Source organism: Phaseolus vulgaris, chromosome 3, assembly GCF_051622355.1.
Source record: "Phaseolus vulgaris cultivar YP4 chromosome 3, ASM5162235v1, whole genome shotgun sequence".
NCBI classification, from domain to species: domain Eukaryota; kingdom Viridiplantae; phylum Streptophyta; class Magnoliopsida; order Fabales; family Fabaceae; genus Phaseolus; species Phaseolus vulgaris.
In genome coordinates, this window is record NC_143500.1 from 40,453,838 (window position 1) to 40,466,044 (window position 12,207).

Here is a 12,207-nt window from a genome sequence, read left to right on the forward strand (position 1 = left end):
CTACTAAACATGGATTCTTAAAGGAATTAACTGATAGTTGCTTTTGGAGTTTGGGTAAATGGTATTTAATATTTATGCATAACTTTATTACAATCATCACTAATGGGCTTTTATATTATTTTTTACATAATAAAACTAGTGAAATAAATATTTTAATATGCTATTTTCCTTTTTTTAACATTATTACTGGTGTCAATAATTTTTTTGGACTTTTTATATTCAAACGCTCCTCCTATTTTTACTATTTTTTTTTCCGTAGGGATTAAATTCTTTAAAATTAAATTAATTTCATTAAAATCAAATGTTGCTTTCTTGACTGGAGAATAGCACAACTCATTTAAGACCTTATGGATTACCTTTGAAAATGAAAGTTGTGGATTGTGGATGAGCCTAGAGTGGTGAGAGAAAAACCGGTAACTTATAGCTCGCCCTATCCGAAAGACATGTCAAGGTGCATTAAGTAATCATCTTATGGCATCTCCATTCTAAAGTTACTTTATAAGATTTTAATTTATTTTTTATGAACTTTACTGCTTTATATCATTTTTAATTTCTTTTTCAATTTTAACTGATATAAACATTTTATAACACTTGCATCCTAATTAATGGTTTATTTAGTAATTGGTAAAAATATTATTTTAAGGCATAAATACATTGTTTATTTTTATGACAAATAATTTTGTTTTATATCAATAATAAAAAAAAATTATAAAACCTAACTCTTAAACTTATAATTCTTTATATGATTATTGGAATGAAAATATTCGTAGTAGACATGACATTACTTAAACTAATTTGATGCATTTTTTCGGGTACATGATGTGTTTTTCCATTAATAAAAACAGTATGTTAAATTAACTCTAACATTGATTTAATATGATCTCTGGTGAATAGCCTACCGCCACATATGTAATTGATTACTTACTAGAAGTTATTATATTCTGACATTCCTTAGTTTTTTGCGATTTAAAAATTGCTAATCAAGACAAGTTAAAATAAATTTATCTGAATAAATAATAATTCAGGCTTCTATGAGTATAATGGCATCTATAAGCAGCATTCAAAGCAAGTCAGATAGTTTTTATCAGCATCTGCAATATAGCTTCAGGATCTCTTATTATCTCCTCCTGGCTTTCTTGCGAATCATCGTGACCTTGTGTAAAGTCTGCATTAGTGTAAGTTCTAATTCCTGGGCCATGTCCTCCAGTATCCTTCTCCCTTCCTTGCTGTGCTCGCCTAACTTCCTTTTGATGCTCAGTCAGTTCTAGCCTCCTCTTTTTACTACTTAATGGAGGTGCCTCTTTTAGTTTATCCAACACTAGTTCCACCCTCTTAGAAGTCCTGTTATGTTTCGCAGAGACCCTATATCCCTGTACAGGATCATTGGCTTCCTCAGGAGAATGACATTTCGGAAGACATGGTAGGCTTCTCTTCTGGACCTTTAATCTTCCATTTCTGGATAGCCTGTCCAGGACACAAAGAAGACTCGAGGGGAAATCCAAAATAATTTGCTGACCAAATGTAGAATTCCAAAAGTTGATGGTTGGTTCTGAAATAGAGGGATGTGGGTGATTGAGAGTTTTTTCAAATAGAGGTTCATGAAGTTTGAGCAAAGCGGAACCAAAGTTTATAGGAGGTTGACTTCTTCTTAAGCAGCTTAGAATTTCGGTCCATAGAAGTTGGAGTTGGAAGTTTGTTCTATCATCCTGCATTCCCATATTTGATAGCCATTCAAGTAGTGGGAAGGAAACAATCTGCAGCCAAGTATACGGAAGATTAAAGGCTTGTTTGATGAAACGAAAAATACCGAGTAATGGCAAATTAAACGCATCTGCCCCCCTCCCCCTAAGCCGGTATCATAACTGAGTTGAACCTTCTATCATGGACTAATTATTAGTACTGAAGTAAACCCCCACCCTCCGAAGTTGCAGCATATAATTAAATACACATGTTTCATAAAAGCTACTTCAACGAACTGAGAATGAGAAGTAAGAATAGAAGGAACAAACCTTCAGAAAATGAAGAATATCTTGCTTCGAGTGAAGGCAACTAATAAAACATGCCAACGCAGAATATAGCCTGACATTTATGATAAAGTAACAGTCAAGTAGAGTTACTAATTAAACAACCAAGAATGCATTGCAGGAGACAGCTTATATTGACTTACCTAGAGGTCCCAACAAATCCAGGCAGCGGGTCTCTAACCGTTTTTATCCTCAATAAATTCATATACCTGAAATGTGACATGAAAATTATCAGTAGAAATAACAGCAATTAGAGTAGGTTAGGTAAACCCTAAACCCAAAGGTAGTGTTATGATCAAAATAATACTTATACAGGCTAAGTAAAGCAGCAAAATACAAATTAGCAAGTTAATTACTTGAATAAGTTGTGACCCAAGAAATAGAATAGACGCCTATTTATAAAACTAAAAACAAAAGGACTAGTATATGTCGAAATGCCAGTGACATTGCTTTTACATCCCCAACTCAACACGGGACGATAGCAATATCAGGCTAATAAAAAGAGTAGATCCATTTTGAAGATGCACTGTTTCTACCATTCAACTTATATTATCCAAAGATATGACACAGATACCCCCACACAATCAAAAAGAGGCATGGCAATCACGTATTAAACAACTAGAAAGGCTCCTCATATCCTTACAAAGCATGTTGAAACTTACTTGGCAACAAAATTCAAGCAGTTCTTTATACAGAACAAAATTTTCCTATCACGGTCAAATTTACTTCTGTCCAATTCCGAAACTAATTCCAAAGTCTGAATCTGTTCTAGAATGCAAATCAAGAAATTGCCAGTTAAATGAAGGAAACCAAGATCCACATCATTGCATGCGAAGTCAAAATCAGCACCGCTCTCAACCATGCCACTATTTTCATCAAGGTAGCTGCTAAAGAGCAAGCACAGGTCCCCAGAAAAATTGGTGGTTGATGAACATCCAGTGAACACTGTACAAAGAGATCCGTGAAGTGCTTTCCATGTTTGAATAACCTGTTCAAACCTCGGCATTCTTTCTGGTGATACAGGATATTTATCAAAACATGCGGTAGCATTTGTCACAGTCCTTCTTGGAACTTCAGAAAGGGCCAAGATGGGGTAAATTAAAAGATGGCATATGGAAGAATATACAGTGCTGTCAGACAAGGCATCCTGTAGTGACTTGCAGTTTGCAACAGATACACAGTAGTCCAGACCTTGGGCCAATGCTACCCATATGTTTAAGTAAATTGGTTGAACGTGTCTGTACAAGAAACTAATACTGGTGAGGAGATCTTCCAGGGGATCACTTGAAGAAAACATAAATTTAAAATATTCACACATCCCTTGTGATACGTGATCTGTTTGATGGGATTTCATGGTTAACTGAACCATCATGTAGAAGTACAGTGCTATCAAATAAACCAATGGAGAAACCTTATCCATATAAGAAACACAACTGACACTAAGAAATTTTATATGTTTGTTATGATCAACTGATTGCATGTCTTCAATGTACTTCAGATCTAAAGAAATTTTGTACAGAGGTGATCCCAAGATAGAAGGACCTAACTCCTTTGTGATGGCATCTATAAACTGAATGGAAGTACAATAAACATCGGAATTTTCTCCAACATCCGAGCATAAATCTTCACATACTTTCTTGATGAATGTTATTGATGAGGTCAAGCACTGCATAATACCATCATAATTAGTAGATGGACTTTCCACATGCAGTTTGGCTCCTTTCAGAGTATGTATAAATAACTTCAAAGCAGCATCATAAACATGACTTCTATGATCATAAGTGACAGTTGGCAGCGATGCTTGATGGATAAGATGAAAAATCATACTCAGATAAAAGTCCAATTGATTGATACTCCAGGGCATCCATCTAATTAGGTGTTGCTTCCAAGAGCATTTTCCAGATTGAGAATGTCCGTTTTCAGAGTTTTTGTGGCTTACCAGGCCAGTTGACTGGTAAAGGACCTCCCTACTCTTCTGTGAAATACTATCAGTAAGCAGATCAAGACCCAGGTTCCATAAGCAGATGTTCTTGCTATCGGGTCCATTCTGAAATATTGCTTTAAGTATAGGCTTTAAGACTATTTTTATCATTGATGGTTCATTGACAGAGATATCAAGCTTATGTAGCAAATAACACCACGTGTTTAAGCAGGATGAATGAACTGATAAATCACATTTACTGGACATGATGCCAATCAGTGGCATCATTATTAGCTTTATGCTTTTGGAAAATCCATTTGCTTGATCATCACAATTTTTCCTTCCTAATAGAGAATTCTCCTCTGCTGATGCGTTTTTCTCAGAAACCAATATTGGACAGTGAACAAGAGCGTCAATAAGACCTTCCCAAGCAACCTGTACAGAAGGCACATGAAAGGGTCACATAAGCAACAATAAGTAAATGATGTTAACACCTAATAAGTGTTCTGTGCATTGGTATCTAAGGGCGTGTTTGGTAGAGATGGAGAGGGACAGAATTGATTGTTTAGTAGAGGGAGAAAAAATAATTTGTAGAACCCACTATTGTTTCACAATCACTACTCGATCAAACTAAATATGCAATTTTATTTCTCTTTTCTCAACTTTATTCTTCTCTATTTCCATTTCCTCCGTTTATTTCCTCAAAACCAAATACAGCATGAATGTCAACCATAATTCTTTAAGCCACTTTCTATCATGTCACTTTAATATTGAACAGGTTTACATGCCAGACATAGTTCATCTTTGTGAATCATGGATGAGATAAAAGTAAACCAGCAACTCGTATATAATACCAGCGTAGCTATTTGAACTTGAGGATCAATATCTGTAAATGTACGTTCAGGAATTTTCAGCATATCATTAACGAGATGCCTACTCTTTAAAGCATGGGATCCAAGCATTCGGACAAACCATCCCCATGCACAAACAGCCTGCGTCTTCATACCATTGTCTAGCAAAACCTTCATCCCACTGAGCAATTTTATCTTCAGATCTTTGACAATGACCTAATGGACAAAAAAGGTAAGTTGACAATGACACCAAAGAGCACGAGTTTAAACTTAGGTAAACCTTACAGACCAGGCATGATATGTCATGGACAATACAAATTTGATTTCCATTTTGCAGTACCACAAAAGTAATTTATATAAAAATATAGTATAGGGTGGGCATTGGATTTTTTATATCCAATCCAAATCCAATAAAATTGATTGGATTCCAAATCTATTTAATTGTATAAAATTGATGATTATTTATTTAATATAATTTAAACTTGGATTTAAATTCATATCCATTTAATTTGAATAAAATTGGCACTAAAAAACCAGGAAATTTAGTTCATAAATTCAATTTCTGTTTTATTTGAATTAATTTATTTTTTTACTAAAAATAATGAAGATATTTTTCAAAATTAATTGGTAAATTTGGGAAAGAGAGTGATCATATACAATTGTTAATAGCACGATGGCTCAACAAAAAGATACATGTATTTGGTGATTCTAATTGAAGTTTTCCCTTTTTTCCTTTGTGTATTACTTTTTCTCACTGCTTAATTATTTTTGCATATAAATGTTTTTCTCATATTTTGATCATGTGGCAATATGATGAGCACTATGTGTCTATCTAATTTTAATATAATGACTTTTGCTTGCAGAAATTTTCTTATTTCCTTTAATATTAGTCTTTAAAATACAATGAATTATTTATGCGATGAACAAGACCTAGTGGCCTTTATAAGTTGGTTGGCCTAGTTAAGCTTATTTGCTTGTTTGTAGGTTTTTCTATAACTCAGGTCATGTTAACAAACTTTTAGGTCAGATCAGGCTGCTAAAAGACCACACTTAGGCTTTGAAAGAGGTTTGTAATAGGTAAATAGGTCAATAATGCCCTGGCCAAGGTTGAGGTCGCCTTGGCTGATACCGAGCCAAGGATGTCCCATCCAAGGTCAACCCAACAACATCCCAACTATGTTCTAAACCAAAGAAACAGTTTGCATAGAGTAAAAAAATATCAGGCGAAACCAACAAAAAATTACTTGACCAAATGATTTCTTAGGATGAGCATTGATTTTGGTTCTTTTTAAATCCAAATCCAATTAAGTGGATTGGATTAAAAATCCAAAGATATGGATTTGAATTTGAAACGGATCCATTAAAATGGTCTTAAAGTAATTTAGATCAGTATGATATGAATTCAATTTGAATATTTGGATTTTTTGTACACACCTTATAGGCAGTAGGGATTACAAGTACCACAAAGTGACAACCTTGACAAGATAAAAATAGTGTAGTTTGTTATCGTTTGCATAAGCACTAAAGCAACAGTAGTCTTAACAGCTTAAATAGCCATAATATAATCATGTCAATGCCACTAGAGGACGAACCATCACTTTATATTGAAATCACAATGTTTTGGTACCTTAGAAAGATCCAGAGAAGGAGGAATGACTGTGGATCTGATTTTCAACAGGCACCTTTCTGAGGCATCCCTCTCCCTCTTATCTGTGCTGAGAAGTCTTCTGTATATTGGGGGTGCCCATATAGGGGATGAGCCTTTCATTTGCTCGCTTAATTGACCTGATAGCTTCATTACAGCCTGTAATTCAGAGGCTAAGAGTATCAAAAGAAAACTGCCATGAATTTCAAGAATAAATATCACGAGATTCAGACCACTATAACCAGCCAGGCATGCATAAAAGAACATCATCTCTAGTTAGTGAGTGTTTAAAAGAATGAGCAAGAAGCTAGTATAACATTAAAAAAATTGAAATAAGGTACATTGGGCACAGTTTTGCTTTCAAGGTTTTAGTAACATTTGATACTGACAAGATATATATTTTGAGCTGAGTAAAAAAACTGATTATTTTTATCCTCTCTGCAATATATTTTAAGGGAAGAATGTCCGTCAACTTGGTAAGCATTGTTGAAAAACACTACAAGGGGGAATTGGTTTATCTATGAACCATTTAAAAAAAATGACTAGAAGTGTGGAGTTCGTTTATTTTGTTCCTAATTTTATTTGACAAAACTTTTAAGCAGTTCCTTAGGTTCTTTTAAAGCTATTCTATAAACAAAATTAAAGTTTCACCTTAGAGACTTATGCAACTGTGCTGACTTTAAATACAATTTTTATTATGGAATTATTAAAGCAACAAACAATAAAGAAAGGAAACTCTACCTGTGTAGCTTCAAATGTTGTTGACAAAGAACCCATGGGATTGTCTAGCGCGTGAACAATTGCCCGTAACAAATAATGAAAGTGAGTAACAAGAAATGGTGCACCCAACTGTTGGACAGACAAGCACCATACCCCTAAATTACAAGCAGACTGTAGCAATGGTCAAGACAAATAATGTAAACAACTAAACATAATACATAAAAACTCTACTAAAACTGAAAACACTAATCAAGAGTAAAAAGAACATCAAACTAGCCTTTAATTTTGTAGTCGTGATAAGTTTGGGCAATGCACTCAGAACTAAATTGGCATCATTCACTGCAAAAACAAGGGAAAATCAGCTTTGCAAAACCAAATCGATAAGTTGAAACACAACAGCGAAACCAGATACCTCGAAGGACGGAAACGATGGATGGGTGATAAAGCATGAACCCCAAACACTTCAACGCTTGAGTGGCTCTGACGGATAATCAAATAGATTAATTAATGGAAATTCTAATTCTGCAGAGAGAACGTAGAAAGAGGTAAAAACAATTAAATGGTGAGAAAGCGGAAGTCGATGCTCACATTTCTTCGTCATGGTCGTCGAAGAGGTCGGAAACAATGGAGGAGATTATGGATTGGGCGGAGTGAGCAAGGGATTGGAGCGCAGAAGCGTTGACGCAAGAATGCTGCTGAAATTGCAAGAGGGATGAATAGCCTGATGATTTGTTGAACTTGTTATCTGAAGAAATTATACTGCGGATTTCTTGAATCTCTTCTGACATTGTTTCCTTGCAAAGCTTTCTAAAGGAAGAAACAACTCACTCGCAGTCTCACACTACCTCATCGGCGTCGCCGGAGAAAGACGCCAGAAACCAATCTTTCGCGCCAAAACCCGGTTTCGCGGTAAACCCTTACACTGAAAAATGCGGTTTAATCGATTAAAAATGCTATCAGAAAAACACCACTCTGAAAACGCTCTCTTATGTGAAAAAAAAGTATTTAAAAAATGTGGTACTTACTAACACTCTTTTATTGAATATTTTTTTATTTCTTAGTAATAATAAATGAATGAATGATTGGTTCTATGTAATAAATATTTTTAAATGGATTTCAGCAATATATTTTTAAATGAATATTTTATGCTGTATTTCTTAAACTATATAAAAAGTATGATTGGTGAAAAAAAAAATTGAGAATTTTTGGAGAGTTAAGTTTTAAAAATATGAACTGGTTTTTAAAGATAACTGAAATATAAGATGCAAAACAAACAAACAAAAATCAGATACATATAACTTGTTGCAACATTACAAATAAAACAAAAAAATTACAGATAGTTAGAGTTCAGTAATAATGTATTACAGAATAATAGAAAAAAAAATCAAACATAAAATACAAAATAATATAATTACATCATAAAAATAATAGAGAATGTTCATATATTCATACATGTTTAAACAGCTTTGTTATTTGTTTAAGTTATCCTGACAATTAAAAATGTGTTCTTAACAACTTTGTACAATAAAAAAAATAGTTGAATGAATTAAATTTAATATGTAGTATAAACAAATTAAAAGGGATGTTCTTTGTACTTGAAATATAATAAACATATTTACTAACATGACAAACGAGTTCATATTTCTAGCTATTTTGAATTCTTGTAAAACATTTTACTTTAAAATTGAAAAAAAAAAAAACAAGTTTTGATTTACATAGGATCGATATATCATTTTCATGTCAAAAACATATAGAACATCCAAGACCAAGGTCACTTTATATACTTTATGTTAGATTAATAAAAATATTAATTATAATATTTGTGTTAATGTAAATCCACCAATTTGAGGATTGAAATATATATAGTCAAACAATTATATATTTAATAATATTTATTATTCTCAATCAACAAATATAGATATTTTTTAAACAAAACACTCGGATCAAAACACAATAGAAACTAAGAATCAATATAAAAAACCAAAAGAACATTAGAAAAAAAAAAGGAAAATGTGACATTGGCCAAAGTTATAAATTTTTCAAGTTAAAAAATTAAACTCCATAAGTTATTTATCACCTACTGAAAACTTATGACTTAAGTTAAGTGGTTCAATGAAACAAATTCTTTCACTTAAGTTAGGTCGTTCAATACCAAAATCCTTCAATCTAACTGATTTTAGATTAATAATGTGGTTAATGTGAGATGGTTAGACAATGTTTTTATTGAAAAAAAAATATACATTAAATTTTAAGTTTAAAGTTACTATAAAGCTTTTCTAGATTTTTATTACTCCTAAAAAATTAAAATATATATATATATATATATTTTTATTTTTTTATTTTTTATAAAGTTTTCGTGTTAGGTATCACTATGCAACTTGACATCTCAGCTAAGCTGACACCTCAATTAATAACAATCATATGCCATCACATGAAAAAAAATATTATTAAAAAAGAAAAAAGAAATAAAATACAAAAATATGGGGGAACTATACCAAAACCCATATGTTAACACAAACGATACATAGGTAGATTATACCTATTCATAAAGAATTCTAAGAACAGACTAGCTGGGAGTCTATTATACCAATGAAATGATTCTCTATGAATAAATCCTAAATTAGCCAACTTATCAGCACACGCATTCCCTTCACGAAAAATGAGTTACCCTATACCTGATTGTCCTACAAAAATTAAGACAAGTATTCCATCGATTATGAAGCATTCATGGAACATTAGTTCTAGCAGTAAACGCAGCACAAACTAAGGCAGAATCACATTCAAGTCAGACATTAGTAAGTCCCATTTTTTGAGCTTCCTCCATAGCATGTATAACTCCATAAAACTCAACAACCAAAGCAGTTTGAACTTCAAGAAACGCTGAAAAAGCACCAATAAATTCTCTCATACTCCCACGAAAAATACATCCACAAGTAGCAAGACCAGGATACCCCTAGCAGCCCCATCAGTATTAATTTTGACCCAACCTGGTGAAGGAAATTCCCATCTAATAGGAAGAGGACGGAGAACTTTACCACTACGAGTCTTAATACCGAAAAACTTAATCACGTTGAAGTCCAACATATAATTCTTCATTGAAGCTTTAGACGAATTTTCCACTAGTTATTATTGTTGATAATTTATTTTATAAATTCAATTTCTATAGTACGATAAAATTTGATATTTTAATAAAATCAAAACTAAACTATTAATATATTTCTCATCGCTTAATTGAAACGATCTCTTTAAATTAATCTTATTAAATAAGTTATTTAAAAAAAAAATATTGTTTGACATACTAGTCCGTGAGTCTCTCAATTGGGCCAAACTGGGTTAAGATAACTATTGAAACTTGATTTTTACTTTAAAAATATCTCTATATCCACCAAAAAACTATTTAAACGTCGGTGAATTTTCTTTCTTCCACATAAAAAATAATAAACCCCCATAATAACGAGGAGGGAAGATGGGATGGAAAAAAAATGAAAGAGGTTATTTAGATTAAAGAATAAATAAAAATTGAGAGAGAAGAAGTAAAAAAATTATTAATGATTTGATTGTTATGATAGATTAAATTTTATCTTTTCAATTAATGTATTTGTAAATTTACCTTATTATCATTGCTTAAAGGTAAATTTGGATTTAATATTAAGAAAAAAAATTATAGCTATTAATAATGTAAAAAAATAAACTTTTATTAAATTAAATTAAATTAAATTGAAATCGAAATAAAATTATATTTAAAAAATTCAAAATGTTAATACAAAAATTTAAATGAATTAAACTTTGAAATAATCAACTTAAATTGATGTTTCGTGTTTAATTGCGTAATTAAAATTAGACGTACAAAAGTATAAGAATATATCATAAAAATAAAAAGTTACATTATAATAACTGAAATGAAAAATAAATAAACATGTTGGCTCATTCTAAAAAGTCCTATAATTAATCAAAACTTTCATCTAACATATTAATTCTCAAACCCTAAGACATACCTTGTCAAAATCTTTGTAAACATTGTGTTTAAATTGTTTAATCATTTTTATAACCCCTAAATACCACTTCACATTTGTAAAAGTATACGTGAATCATGGTGGATTTGGGGTATGATATTCTCAACATCATCATTATCATTTATAGGATTTTGATCTTTACCATATTATTGACGATGACCTTACCATATTATTATAAATCATTCACATTAATGACATTTAAAAAAATTAATGTTTTTTTCATTAAACCATTGTGATCACCTTGGTGATATGAGGCTCAACTTAAAAATCTACATCCCCCATGCATGTAATGAGATTGTCACATGAGAAACAATAATTTGTGAGTTTTTAATAGCAACCTCTAAATTGCCGCTTTGCATCCAATAACATGAAAGAGTGAAATGTAGTAGTTGTTGGTCAAGGAACATTTCTTCCATGCATAGGGAAGGAATATTATCACATGATATTGCACTCGACATGGAAATAGAAGAATTTGCTTCCAAATAATGTTCTCTCCAACCTTCACCTTCTTGATGTCAATTGTTAGAATTATAGGCCTTAAATAAGAGGAGGAATGAAATGTGTTATGAAAGATTTTCGCAAATATTGAAAGTAGATAGAAAGTCAACTAGGAATCAATGAATTAGAAATCAGTTCATTCAATTTCAAAATTGTTTTTAACGTGATTGCAAAAAATCAATTGGTTGTTTTTGTGAAACAATTGGTTGTTTATACCAGTAGTGTTAAAAACAAAGCAAAAACAATTTTAAAAGAGAGAAATGATAGAGAAATTAACACAGAGAGTTTTATACTGGTACACTCTTTATCAAGAGTTATATTCAGTCCTCAGTAACCACTGAGAATTGAGAAGCAACCATAAACCTTTATTACACACGACAAACCAAAGTAGTGATCTTGAACCTTTCAAGAAAACACACCACCTTTGGCAAATAAACCACATATTTCAGAACAACCTCTAAATATGCACAACAAGAATTCTCACAAAAATACAGTAGTCAAGAGAGAAAGGAATGGGTACACATATGTACAATCA

General features: G+C 31.9%; 1 protein-coding gene across 2 annotated transcripts; it reads right to left on the reverse strand.

The window, feature by feature from the left end:
* Nucleotides 1–990: 990 nt before the first annotated feature.
* On the reverse strand, nucleotides 991–8,140 carry LOC137807569 (uncharacterized). Of its 2 annotated transcripts, XM_068608278.2 has the most exons (10): nucleotides 7,750–8,140; nucleotides 7,574–7,641; nucleotides 7,439–7,500; nucleotides 7,183–7,332; nucleotides 6,424–6,600; nucleotides 4,800–5,012; nucleotides 2,687–4,380; nucleotides 2,168–2,233; nucleotides 2,010–2,079; nucleotides 991–1,754 (listed from the first exon to the last, which is right to left on the reverse strand). In XM_068608278.2, exons 1-10 carry the CDS (start codon nucleotides 7,947–7,949, stop codon nucleotides 1,071–1,073), a joined length of 3,384 nt encoding a protein of 1,127 aa, XP_068464379.1. In that variant the 5' UTR covers nucleotides 7,950–8,140; the 3' UTR covers nucleotides 991–1,070. The 2 variants fall into 2 exon arrangements, with proteins under 2 accessions (XP_068464379.1, XP_068464381.1); XM_068608280.2 differs by lacking the exons at nucleotides 7,439–7,500; nucleotides 7,574–7,641; nucleotides 7,750–8,140 and having other exon boundaries at nucleotides 6,424–6,614; nucleotides 7,183–7,310.
* Nucleotides 8,141–12,207: the final 4,067 nt, after the last annotated feature.